The sequence below is a fragment of the Eulemur rufifrons genome, chromosome 28, assembly GCF_041146395.1.
Source record: "Eulemur rufifrons isolate Redbay chromosome 28, OSU_ERuf_1, whole genome shotgun sequence".
NCBI lineage: Eukaryota > Metazoa > Chordata > Mammalia > Primates > Lemuridae > Eulemur > Eulemur rufifrons.
In genome coordinates this window covers 44,304,918-44,318,979 of record NC_091010.1, presented here as the reverse complement: position 1 = coordinate 44,318,979, position 14,062 = coordinate 44,304,918, and the positions used below count along the sequence as shown (strand labels likewise).

Sequence of the window (14,062 nt, the reverse complement as noted above, 5' to 3'; positions counted from 1 at the left end):
CTAAAGAAGAAAGAAACAGGGGTCTTTTGTGGAGGTTTTTGCCGAGAGCTGCCTAGAGCGAGGGTAAGATGGGGTGACCCTTTAAAATACATTACAGACTTAGGATTTGGACTGCTGTGGTGGTTGGCCCCCTGCTCCCTGGCTTTGATACACAGAATTATTCCTCTTTCTCTAGCAGCCCCATCTCTTAGGCTCAGGGATAAATTTGATTGAATGGCGTGTCTTTTGTAGAGTTTAATACCCAACACCCATGGCCCTCCAGGGCATTAGTAAACCCATTTTTCTTGATCTCCAGCTTAAATGGACCCACCTATGTTTTTTCTTCCCAGCTGTCTTTTGGGGAGACATTGCCTTAGATGAAGATGACTTGAAGTTATTTCACATCGACGAAGCCAGAGACTGGACCAAGCAGTCAGTGGAGGAAACAGGACACAGCACAGGTAAGTCCCTGTCTCCTGCCCCATGGGAGGAATGCAGGACTCCAGCAGGGGGAGGTGTGGACCACAAGTCGTCAGTGTTTGACCTGTCTGACCAGTGCCCACCTGTCTGTGGACAACCAGACAGGTCGCCCCTCGTCCTCTGGAGCCTCCAAGTTTGCTGATGCTTCTAAGAAAATCTCCATTTGCTTCCTTATGGGGGGACAGTTCAGACTGGGGCTTGGTGTTGATTCTTAGGACTCTGGCCTTGGGGTCCAGCACTTCCCAGACTGGAGAGGATTCCTGGATGAGCTTGATTTAGGTTGTGTCTGATAATAGTGCTGGTAATGACCAGCCCAGGGAGAGACGTTTGCTTTGGGGTCTCCTGCAGGTGTTTGGCTGACAACCCAGGTGAAAATCCCCTTGGGCCAGGAAACCTACCAGGCTTCAGACTTTGATAAGTTTCCTCCCCTCTCCCTCCTTCCTCCAGCCTTGGTGTGAATAGTAAGTAATGGGACTCGGCTCCTGAGCTCTCCTCACCTCTGGTGACCGAGGCTCACATGTGCCTACTCCCTGCAACCCTTCTCTCCACCTCCCCTTCCTTTCTCTCAGAGTACCTGTCATGGGCCAAGTGCAGTGCTGGCGAGAAAAAGAGAAATACAGTGTGACCCCTGCCTTCCAGGAGACCTTTCACACTGTGCAGACTGGTTTTAGATTTGGTCAAACTCTCCACCATCTCCAAGTTTCAGTTTTTCTATCTGTAAAATGGGGCTGAGTCCAGCAGTCACTCCATAGGGGTTTGGGGGATCGACTCTGAGGGCAACAGGCCAGCCCGCTGCCTGGCACGTAAGAGCTCAGGAAAGGACGTGCTCTCCGTCTAGTGCAATGTAAACAGATGGACTGTCGTTCCCATGCAAGTGTGCACTGAACCGAGAGTGGGGAGAGGGGAGAAGCCTGCCTGGCATCACGGGAGCGTGAAGGGTGAGTAGGAGTCCTGAGTGGGAGGAAGGACATTTCAGGTGGAGGGGGAGCCTTATGCAAAGGCAGGTGTGAGAGGGGCTCTCTTTGTGTGGGGGCAGAGGTAAGCTGTGGGTCATTGGTGGGCAGCCCTTTGGCTGGGCTGTGGTGGGAGATGCGTCTGGAGAGGTTGGCTGAGGGGACGGTGAAGGGCTTGCCTGTCGAGCTAGTGAGCTTGGGCTTTACCCATTGGGCTGCAGGGGTCCTGCCCAAGGTTTCTGAGTAGGAGTGTGACTCACTCAGCTTGGGCCTGGGGTGCCTTGATGGGATGACCTCTCCCTCCACTCTCTGCAGCCCACCAGCTGCCCTTAGGATGCTGGGTACACTCTGAGTGGGTACGTATCCTTTTAGGAAGAAGCCTCAGCACACGGATCACTGTTAGGGAATGGGGAGTACTGGGCACCCCCTTCCCCAGGGTGCTGATGCACTTGGTGGCATCTAGGAACATCCTGAAGCCCGGAGAGGCATGGATGGGGACGTCCCCAGGGTGGGCCGCTGCTCCCACGGCTCTTGAGGAACATGCCAGCTACAGGGACTGGGGTCCCAAGCTCCCATGGGGTTGGCAGATGAGGGGCTGAGGTTGTCGGGAGGTCAGGGGGACCCCACTGCCAGTGGCTGGGGGGAGGGAAGAGCAGGTAGGCACTTTAGGACTTCTTTGTGGGGTCTGGTTTTATGACTATCATTTCTTACGATTTTTGAGGCCGCTTATGTATGGTTTGAAAAGTCTATTCAAATTTTAAATGGAGTTTTAAATTATTTTTCATACCAGTGTATCCACATTAATTGACCTCTGACAACAACAAAAGCATCTCTACATGTCCATCTAATCACACTTTTCTCCCCAATTCTGACCTGGAGGCCTAGAGAAGTTGACCTGACAGTAATCTTTGTGTAGTTAAAAGATTTTTTTTTGAACTCTTTTTTACGGTGTGACTTAAAAATAGTGAACTTCACATATCTCAAACATACAGCGTGATGAACTTTTACACATGTATATGCCCGTGGAACCACCACCCAGGCCAAGATATGGAACATTCCAGATCCCAGAGGCTCCCTGCCAGTTAACAGCCATCCCAAAGTAGCCACTAGTCTGGCCTCTGCTACCACAGATTCTTTTTACCCGTGTGAACGGACTCATGCGGGATGTGCTACTCTGTGTCCTTCTTCTCTCCCTCGGTGTCTGACTGCGGTTCACCCGCGCTGCTGTGCGGAGCCGCTGTTCACGTTCGTTGCTGTGCAGTGCTCTATTGTATGAGCACACCCTCACTGTGTCCTTCTTTAGGTGACAGACCTTTGGGTAGTCTGTGGTTTGGGGCTATGATGAAGAAAGCTGCTACCGACAGTCTCGTGCGTATGTTTTGGTGAACACCCACACTCATTTCCACGGGGCACACGCCCAGGAGTGGAGTGGCTGGGTCGTAGGGTGTATATACACTCAGCTTTAGGAGATACTGTCCAGGGGTTGTCCAAAGTGGCTGTACCAGTTTGCACCCTGGGCCGGTACATATAGAAAGCAGGAGTGGTGTCCATGTGGGATCCAGTAGGGCCTCTGGGGTCCTGGTCTCCCGGGTTGGGTCTCGCTCCCGTCCTTTGCACCTGCACAGCAGTCAGTTGACACCATCCACCAGCATGAATGCCCCGGTGTGCCCTTATCAGCTCTCTTTCCTGCCTTTGGGGGCCCAGCGTTGGCAAATGTGAATGAGAGATCCCAGAGACAGGCTGGGCGGTGGCCGGCCACCACATCAGCCGCACGCCCAGCTGCCAGAGTCGCCTATGGGAAGGCTGCCCGGGGACGCTGCGGTGGAGGCGGTGCAGCAACCCTGCCTTCTCTCTCGTGGCACTCGCTCAGGCAGACGTGGCCCAGAACTTGAAGACCTGTCTTCTCTTTCCTGCTCCTTTGTGAGCTGGCGGAGTGCACGGTCTGCATCGTATTAGGCCTGGGTCCCCCAGAGGCCGGCCAGCACCTTGTGCCCAGAAGGCACTGGCCAGCATGGGGGGGGAGGGGAAGGTGGAGGCAGACGAAAGTGGCAGACCTGGAGCCCTCGGTCTGATGGGACTTTGTTTGCGGAAGGGTGGCTGAATCGTTGGCCATAGTCACAGGCTTTAGGCTCAGACTGTCTGGGCCTGAATCCTTGAGCTGGGCCTTGGTTTCTTCATCTGTCAAATGGGGCAGTAATAATCCTCACCTCAGAGAATGTGGTGAGGACGAAAACGAAGCATATGTGCAAAGTGCTTAGCACAGTGGCTGGCACGTACTGAATATTTAATAAATATCAACTCTGCCTCCTCCTCCTCGTTATTAACACTTGCAGAGAGAAGACTGACCTGGGAGGGCTTACAATTGAAGTGGAGAGTGGGGGGAATTTGCCATTTGTGGAGGGAATTTGGGGGCTTTGAAACCTAGACCTGGTGTTTCCTCCTTCCCAAGCTTGAGTTTTTTCTGGTGTGTTTTTATGGCAAAGTGACTTTTATCCTGATTGTTTTTCTCTGAAGGCCAATAGTACTTTGCGTCTATCTAGAATGGTTATTTTATTGTCAGAATGGGAATATTTTTATTGTTTTTGCTGATGAAACTTATACTGTTTGTTGTTAAAAAAAAAAAAAAAAAGTCCAGTAGCTCATAATTGTGGAAAGTGAAAATCCCCTGTTATCCCAGCCCCAGGGACTCCCATCATTATCTGTTTGCTGGATTCTCTCCAGTCTTAATGTGCTTGGGCTGTGTGTATGTGTGTGTGCGTGGGTGTGTGCATGGCTGTGTGCATGGGTGTGTGCATGGCTATATGTGCATGTGTGTGTGTGGGTGTGTACATGTGTATGCATGGGTATGTGCATGGCTATGTGCATGTGTGTGTGCATGTGTGTGTGCATGGCTGTGTGCATGGGTGTGTGCATGGCTATATGTGCATGTGTGTGTGTGGGTGTGTACTTGTGTATGCATGGGTATGTGCATGGCTGTGTGCATGGCTATGTGCATGTGTGTGTGCATCTGTGTGCATGGGTATGTGCATGTGTGTGTGCATGGCTGGGTGCATGTGTGTGTCATGGGGGTGTGTGTTGTATAAATATAACAGTGATTAGGGACTTCATGCAACATTCTTTGGTGTAATCTGTGATTTTTGCTTAACACTACATCATGGACATCTTGTCAGGCAGTACATTGTGGTCTCTCTTATTATTTTAATGGCAGTAGTGGTCCAGCGTGCAACTCTGCCATAATTTATCCAACTAAGCCCTTACAGATGGACACGGAAGTTGTTTCCCATCTTTCCTGTCATTTTTTTCCTATTACACTCAATGCTGCTGTAAATAACTTTGTGCATATATCTTTAAACATTTGCTTTAATTAAAAAAATAATTTAAAAGAAGCCACACTTTTCCCCTCTCTTCCTACTTCCAAATGTGTGAAAAGATATATTCTTAGATTTTAGGTTAATCTCATTTCCAAGCTTTGGCAAGTGCCCCTCTTTCTTTTGGTGGTGGGTGGGGAAGGGGTCTCAAGGGGAGAGGGCTGAAGTCCCTGGTGGGTTATGGGGGTCGGGGAAGGGTCCAGAAACCTGCAGTGCAACCCCAGAGGCCTCCTTCCCTGGTTTGTCCTGTAAACTTGGAAGTGCTTTCCTGGCTGCAGAATAAAACGCTATCAGTTGCCCTAGAGGTGACCTCATCGGCCTTCTGTGTTAAGTGTGCCCAATGTCCCAAATTCAGTCAGTGGCAGAATCAGGGCTAGAAGCCAGGTTTCCCAGCTCCCAGGCAGCTGTGTCTCCCACCGTGCCAGCCTGCCCACCTATTGCCTGCTAGAAGGAGCAAGGAACAACAGAGTGCAGACAGTCATTCCTTTGCTGTCACTGCACGGTAGGCTGAGTCTTTCTGTGCCAAGGGGTAAGCAAAGCCCTTGTGCTTGGGTTGGCTTAAGAGCCACCAGCCACCAGCCACCACAAAAACCACTGAAGGCTTTGGGACTCCCAGCAGGGACCACTGCTGCTGTTCACTCGGGGGCCTGGGGCTGTGCTGACTTTGTGCCCGTTTGTCTCCCTGCCTCTAGTCTCTCTTGGCCCCTTCTGCCTCCAGCTTCTCTTCCTGGCATCCTCGCAACCACCATGGTGGGTTGAACAGTGTCCTCCCCAAATTCACATCCACCTGGACCCTCAGAATGTCACCTTATTTGGAGATAGGGTCTTTACAGATCTACTTAGTTAAGGATCTTGAGATGAGATCATCCTGGATTTAGGCTGAGCCCTAAGTCCAATGACTGATGTCCTTGTAAAAAGAGGAGAAGACACAGAGGGACAAAGAGAAGGCCTGGTGACGACAGAGGCAGAGATGGGAGCAGTGCAGCTACAAGTCGAGAATAGACCAAGCATTGTTGGGAGCCGCCACAAGCCAGGAACAGACCAGGGAGGCCCCTTCCCTAGAGCCTTTGGAGAGAGCATGGCCCGGCCTGCACCTGGATTTCAGACTTCCAGTCCCCAGGATTGTGGGAGAACAGATTTCTGTTGTTGTCGGCCACTCAGCTTATGGAAATGTTCATGGCAGTCCTGGAAAACGAATATAATTATGCTCTTTAGCACCTCTCAGTGGCTCCCATCACTGGTCAGACACGTGCCTTGGACTCGAAGGCTCTCATGCAGTGTGTACAACCCACGTCACCAGGCGCTCTTCCCTCCCCTGGTCCTCCAGCCAATTGCCATCTGTCTACACCCTGAGTGTCCTTCCTCCCAGCCTTCTGTTCCAGCTGCCCCCTCTGCTCAAAGTGCCCATTCCACAGGTGAAGAAATGAAGGCCTAGACAAAGGCTCCAGGACGCATCTGAGGCTCTGCCACTGGTGTGCGTTCATGACGCCTCTTCTCTGAGCACAGCTGCCAGCTGGAGGAGGCTGCCTGGGTGGACGGCGCTGTTGAAATTGGCCTCATCTGGTGCTTGGGGTTGAGAGAGCTCTATCCTCCCCCGCCCCCCCATTTTCTCTAAGACCCATTCCTCTGCAGCGGAGCAGCCAGCGGACACGGCAGCAGCATTTCAGACATGTGTGTGGGCAAGGAGGCAGGAGCGTATTCTTCAGGGAGAGAAAGTCCTTCTGTGTGTTTTATTTGCAGCGAGGAGAATGGGAGTTCTGGGCAGGCATGGGCCCGGCTGTTCTATGAATGGGGCCCTTGAATGAACATTGCAGAGTTTCCTAAAGCTGCTAATCGGATTAGCCGTGTAGTGAAGGAAGTGCTTAGCGGGGGACACACACAGACACGCACGCAGGCACACACACACTTGCCGACCCTCTTGCATCCTCTCAATGTGACAGTGGCAGAACCTGACAGCCCCACTCCTGATTCTGAGACACCTCTCCTCTTAGCCACACCACGTGGAGACGCCTGCGCGTGGGTGCTTGGACTTTCTGTTTGTTTATTTCTTTCCTTAAGAGCCCAGGAAGCCAGGGTTGAACATTCCCATCTTTGCAAAAGGACCTAGAGAGGAAATCTGGTCTTGCAGTTGTCTCTGTCCGGATAATGGATCTGATTTCTTGATCTTTGTAGTGAGGGCTCTGAAAGGGGAAATAGTTTTAATTACTTACTGGCTCTGAGGGAAGCTGATGTTTCCCGCCGCTATTCTGAGCCACTGGGCCACATCCATCGCTATTTAAGAAACCAACCTTGCTCTAAATCCTTGCTTCCGAAACTCCTGCCATCTGTGTAGGACGTCTGCATGACCCCAGTGGTTTGGGCACCCAGGTTCAGAATAACAAATTAGCAGGAGACAGTCCAAGACGTGACGTTGGATAGCTTGCATCCCCTCTCTGGGCCTCGCCGTGGAATCATGGGGTATCTTCATCTGCACACCTTTTGGCTCCTAGAGCTCCTTTTTCTACTCTGTCCGTGACTTTGAGTGGCACACGTTGCCCTCACCTGGTCTCAGTGCTCCCATCTGAATAGAGGGTGGGCGCTGATGAAACCACATTCTCATTTCTTTCAAGCTGATTTGAGTTCTGGACTTGAGCCCTGGTGTTTCAGGCTGGAGAAAAGAGGGGAACCAACGGCCATTAGGCATCACGGGCTCAAGGTAGGTAGAGAAGGCTAATGGTCTAAAAGGCTAAAGGCTAAAGGTCCAAAAAAATGTCTCACATATTTTTAGCTTTGAGGCTCGTGCATGAACGTGTGGATGGGGTTGTGTTAAGCAGCCCATCGATCGCCGTGAGTTTTCAGCCTCCACCCCCATGGAGACATTCCCCAAACTTTGTAGACACGCTTCATCCTTCCACTCGTTTTCTTTGTGTGGGGGAGTGCTGCCAACTAACGAGTGTCCTGGTGAGAAGAGGGCGGTGGTGGCCCCCTGGGATGTTCTGCGTTCCTGGCGGGATGCCAGGTGGAACTCTTGCTGGGCCAGTCATCGGACTCCAGTCTGGCTTCCCTCGCGTCATGCACTGCAGGTGCCATCTCCGACACATCAGGGTGCCTGTGCTGCTGGGGCCGCCAGTTTGGAAAACTGGGGAGGGACGGGGGGACTGGCAGGGGGCCCTTGGACTCCTCCCCATCCTGCCACTGTCTCCTCAAGAGCAGCGTGAGGAGGGGCCCAGAGAATAAGGTCCTGGTGACTTCTTTCCCTGTGTTCTGAGGGTCACAGACTCCTTTTAGAATCTGATGGACGCAACCAGCCCTTCTCACAGGTGCAAACACGCAGACACAAACACAATTTTGCTGGCAGTTCCAGAAAGTTTAACTACTCCATGGATCTCAGGCTGTGAACTTCTGGCCCGCAGTGCCCCGTTTCTGTGTGCTCGCCCACTGTTGGGGATGTTCACGTGGGCATCGGGGCCTTGGGGGGCTGCGGTACGGGAAGACGTGGGTGTCAGAGCTGGGCAGGCTGCGTTTGCGTCTCTGGCTCCCTATGGATTAGCTGTGGGACTTAGCACAACACATTCGTTACTTGCAAGATGGAATAATAATATCTGCCTTACAGCGGGGATTAAATAAGTGTGGTAGGGAAAGCACTCATTCTAGCATCTGACACCAAAATAATAATAATAATAATAATAGTAACAACAACACCCGCAGTGGTTGTCCCTTTGCTGGCTCTCTTGGCTTCTCTCTGGCCCACCTCTGTGTCCCAGACCTCACGCTCCCCAAATGCCTGCATCTCCTGGAATTCTTCCTCCCAGTGCTCCGCACCCATGCACTCTGCTCAGCCCCCTGGACTGGGATCCCAACCCGCACCCAGAAAATCTCTGTATCAATCTCCAGCATGAAGACGGGCCCTGGGCGTCCTGAGTCAGACGCCAGGGTCGTCACACAGTCGGCCAGAGAGAGACTTGAAAATGGATTAGATGTTGTTCCTCTTGAGTAGCAACCATAAAACGAATGATAATAACTACCATTTGTTGTGTGTTCATGGTGGGCTACATGCTTTACACACATGACCTCCATCTTCACGCCGCACCCTAGGTACTGTTCGTGCCTGTAGATGTGAGAACAAACATTCAGGGAGGTGAGTGCACGCTGGCCGTCGAGAGAGTCACGAGTAGGACTTCATCCACCGGGTGGCAAAGGCCCTGCTTTAAGTCCCTACACTCTGTTGCTTCTAGATACAGCTGCTGGCATCACCAGTCACCCTGTCCCTTGCGCTGCTGGAGATCTGGGGTTTCCGTCACTCCCTCGAGAGATGCTGGTGGGGGGACCAGGACGAGCCCACGGGCTTGTGGGGGCTGCACCCATCCTGCCGCCCTTATTCTCAGTTGCCACTCGGCGTCTGCCTGCTGGAACAACCAGACTGTCACCAGCGGTGACTTGTCGCTGTTTGCTCTTGACCCTCCTTCCTTCGTTCCAGCGTCAGGCTGGGCACACAAACAGTGCCAGACAAACCCAGTGGATGGGGCCGGGAGACCCCCGGGCTGTGTGGTGGCCGGGCCTGCTCCCTGCTATCCCAAGAGGCTGTCAGGAGTAGGGCGGTTTGTCTGAACGTGTGATGCCTCCGACCCCCAGCTGGGGCGGCACCGACACAAAAGCCGTTCTCATGCTCAGGGGAGCTGCCTGGGCTGGGCAGGCCCACAGCCCCTTGCAGGGAGTGTCCACAAAGGGCACCTTTTAGCCACGTGGTCAAGCTTCTCTTAACGGGGCGCTTTGTACAGATTCCCAGATGGAAAGTGTGTCCTTATGTCTTCTCCAAGCCACAGGGAAATTGCCGGGGTCCTGCTCGCTCCCCCAGGGCACCTTTCAGCCTTTCTGCTCCCAGACCTGCCTGCAGCCAGCTGGCCCTGAGTGTCACCCTGCCCCGCCCAGGATCCTTCTCGCCCCGACACGTTAGAACTTGGTCTTCACGCGCTGGACTCCTAGTCTGCAACTCTCCACGCCGCCCACTGGGGTCTGCCCCACAGCCCTGCTGCCCCTCTCCCTCTGTCTTTCCTTCATGCAACAGATGCTAATTGGGGACCACTTCTGTGCTCAGCACTGCAGATACGGAAGTGACCACTTCTCCCACCGCTAAGGAGACTGTGTTTTAACGACAGGAGTGATGATTGTCGATGATTGTCATGCTCTGAGAGCGCAGGAGGGTGGCGCAGGCTGGAGATGGGGACCCGGGATGGAGAGCACCGGCTGGTATGGGGCAGCCACCGACCTCCCAAGGAGACAGAACCCAAACCTGGAGGGAAGGCCCCAGGTGACAGCTGTCATCCAGGCAGAGGTTTCCATTGGGGGTCCCCCGGGGCACAGGGTCCGACCTGAGGCAGGGCAGGGACACAGGGAGCCCGAGTGTGCTGGCCAGAGGCCCAGGCAAATAGCCTCAGGGACTCTTTAGCCTAGTTTCGTGCTGGGAGCACAAAAGAACAAGGCAAGGACCCCTGGCTCTTGCGGGAAGTGGGGGTTAAGGGGACACCGAGGCAGAGCGTTGGCCCAAGAGAATAGGGTGGGACGGGAGTCAGAGACGAAGCAGAAGCCTACAAAACAAAAACGAGGGCCCGGGTCAGAGCCAGAGCGGAGGCAAGGGTGATGTGTGGCGAGACCCTTGGGTGTGGAGTCCAAACTCCCGAATGCCTGTCGCAGAGCCAGGGCCTGGCGCGGCCGCGGACAGCAGGTGCCGCTGGGAGCGGGGGAGGACGTCAGCACAGGAAGAGGCAAGGCCTGGTAGTTATTCCACCGTAAAGTTTTTAATTTAGTAAGATGATTGCAGATGATAAAGAGGCATCTGATAAAGTGCACATCTGCTCTTTGGGAAGGAGAAAAGACGGCGACATAAGGATTCTATCATCTCACGCTCTGGGGCCTCGTTCGGGGGCTGACTTAGACCTTGGATTGCAGCCAGCGTTCACCGAGAACTTGAAGTGTTGGGAAAAGTAAGTTCACCTTTAAGTTGATTTTCATTATGACCACATTCATCAGGATTTGGAGAAGCTGGGCTTGGAGGCCACCTGGAGTGGCCATGGGCGCAGAGCCAGGCACGCGTGGGTGACAGCTACTCCTGAGTATCCATCCAGGGAGCGTCACCCTCAGGGCCCACGGATCTGGGAGCCCAAATCAAAACTAGGAGGCCAGCTTGAGAAACTGGAGCACGCTGGAGGTTGGGGCCTGACGTTCTAGCCAAGGCTCTCTTAGTTGTGCGATACAGAATCCCACTCAAGATGGCACAAGCAAAAGAGCTTCTTTTAGGAATGTGTTCTCGTGGCCTTCTAAGGGCAGAAGCAGAGGGGAGCTGGCCTTTTGGGGACTGGATTTGGAATGAGAGAGGAAGGAACAAGGCTGATTTCTCCTCTCAAAGTGCCTCTCGGCTTTTGTCCCCTGTTCTTGTACCTGCCCCCACATGGCCCCCGCACCTGATTCCTCACCTGAAGGGCCCCTCACTACACTGAATGCCTGTGGCCCCTGCCTTTGCAGGGTGCTGCGCAAGTTCTGAGCGTGGAAGGGACGTCCCAGGGAGGGAGTTATGACGTGAGCAAAGCAGAGGCGGACAGCGAGCCCTGGCGTGGTAGCACGTGGGGATGACGGGGTAACGGGAGCAGGTGGGTGGGTCTGCGTCTGTGTGTGCAGAGCGCAGTGAACGATGGAGCAGCCTCTGGTTTGGGGAGGGGATGGGCAAATGAGCTGACCCTGGGGGGACCCAGCTTCTTTTTGGGTTCACCTGGCTTTTAGGGCCAGGCCTGGTAATCCCACCCCTACTGTGCCATTTAAAATGTCATTTGCATGGGAAAACACTTTATGAGTTTATCAGCTATCTTAATGCTTGGAATTTGGGAGCACAGCCTGGTGAGGGCTGGGGATTGCTTGTGTTGGAGGAGGACACATCTTTGCCTCTCGGCCCTGACCGGCGGGAAGACTGTGCCTCACCTTCTCAAGCATGATTCTTTTGGTTTTCTTAATCCGATTCGACTTTTGCTCTCCTTTAACTGTGTATGCTCTTGTTTGTATTTATTGAATAGAATTTAATTAATTTCCTGTTCTTAATTTAAATAGTAGTTGATATCTAAAGCAGAATGAAATGAAATAAACCCTGTTAAAGGCTTTTTGTTTATGTAGCCCTCTGGTAAATTTGTCCAGTATTAGTGGCCTAGATGTAAAACGTGTTTCTCACTTTGACTTACAAGAACACTGCGGTGAATTTCTTTTAACAAAATAAAGGATTCTTTCATCCAATAAGTAATCACTCCCTAAAACTTTTTAACTTAGCATTCTTAGTTTTCATAAAGCTATATACCTTTGCTTCTTTATTTCTTTGCGTTTTTTTAGATGGGTGCACTTTGTTCCATCTGGGAACTGACCTTTGTTGCAAATGCACTTACTATTCAAGCATTTTCTTACTGGCACGATAATGAACTAAACTGGTTTTGGACAAAGCCAATGCCACTGCCCTTAGAGTTACCTACACAGCAGACCTTGGCAATGGCATTCACCTTGAGGGGGACTTTGATTTCCTTATCTATAAAATGGACAGTTGGACTGTATAATTCCTGAGAGCCAAGAATGAGTCTTTTTGGTTCTTTTGCCAAGTTCTCTGAATGTAAGAGGACTGGACACTTGGTGTCTGCCGCGTGCATTGCTGATTAGATGACCACAGTGTCTTTGGTTCTTCTTCATTTGACGCCTGGTGGAACTTCAGAACAGTCTGCTTAAATCACATCTAACCTGGGACCTTCCAGAGACCCTCTCCTGGGCTCCCAGAGGTGCTGGCAGAAATATGACTGTGGCCTCCTTTTGTTCCTACTTAGAAAACGACACCAAACCACAGTGGGCTAATGAGAGGAGGAGAAAGCGCAGACCTCCTCCCATAGCAAAGCTGCCTGAGGGATGGGAAACTGAGTACCTGAGGACAAGTGGGCTGGACTCTTAGGGCTGGGGACACAGCTTGGGGAGCTGCTGCAGGTGGCCCTGCTGGTGTGAGTTTGGGATGAGGCCCCATCCTGGTAGCCTGTGGCTGATACACAGGCTGACCCGGACAAAGCCACATTTCTTCTGGGGCTGTTTACACCAAGCGCTGCAGGTGATTAGTTCTGTGGTTTCCAAGGAGATCCAGAGAGAGAAGGTGATGATGGCGGTGGAGTTGCCAGTGGAATCTCATCCTGTGCTCTGGTCATCTTATTTTTCTTTGGTCCCCTTTAAAGAGCCTTGTTTGCCCACAAACATTGAGGAAAAAGCCCCAGCTGGCCTTGGCGCTGAGCCTGTGGACTTTATCCAGCCCACCTCCAGCTCCTGCTGCTCCCTGCTGTCTGCTTCCCAGAAAACATCACCTCTTTCATCCCTGGACCTTGGCTTCCACGGCCCGAGGAATCCCTGTCTTCTCTGACCTTGGCATCACCTGCAGGCGTGACTGTCCCATTCACCCGCAAGCCCGGAGGTTCTGAGTGGTCAGCCCACCTGCCAAATCTGGTCTGCAGATGTGTTCTGTTTGTTTTGCAGTGCTTACATTTTTTAAATTTACTGGCCACATTTAAAAATCAGATTTCTCATAAAAATCCAGAACTCTGGCTTCTCTTGAAAAGTTGGAAGATTTGGCCACACGGGTCCAGCAATCCCACATGACAACAATCAACAGCGTTGCATAACCACGGGCTGAGCTCTGTGGTCTGCCACGGTCCCCACTGCTCCCTGCACATCGTTCACACCCAACTGCTCTCCCTTCAGCATGCTACCTGCCTGCCTCCCTCTCACCCTGCCCCGACACTAGGCACACGAGCTTTGCATATTGGGCTGATGGGTGTGGGGTACCACCTTAGGTCTTAATTTCAAGTCCTGTGACACTGGTCAAGGTCACCTCTCCCTTCTTCATCAAGGGAAGAGGGTCCCAGAGCTTCAACTATTACCTGGTAGCCTGGGAGAAGATCCTTCTGGAGCTTTTTTCTTGTTTTTGTTGAACTTGCAGTTTCTGGCACCTGCTGGTAACACAGCAAGCCGTGTCCCAGGCACCGGATGGCACTGGGAAAGCACAGAAAAGGCAGACAAAGGACACGCGCAGTGTTTTGCATGAGAGGGTTTATGGCCCTGCACGTGTGTTGGCATCAGAACAGGCTCTTCCTGCCCCAACGAATCAGTGGGATGGGACTGTTAATAGGCATTGACCTCTCTGAAGCAAAGGGGCCATTGCATTTTACTGACAAATGCCATCGCCCAAGGGAGCACTGGTTACCTGAACCTCTATTTACTGACATTATCTCTTACAGTTAGGCC

The 14,062-nt window shown here is 52.4% G+C and overlaps 1 protein-coding gene across 1 annotated transcript in view; it reads left to right on the top strand.

Moving 5' to 3' along the window:
- Positions 1 to 14,062, top strand: part of TLL2 (tolloid like 2) — a 106,351-nt gene that overhangs the window by 19,702 nt on the left and 72,587 nt on the right. Inside the window, exon 2 of the mRNA XM_069460580.1 lies at positions 330 to 440. Coding sequence (XP_069316681.1) covers positions 330 to 440 — 111 coding nt within the window. The remainder of the gene's footprint in view (positions 1 to 329; positions 441 to 14,062) is intronic.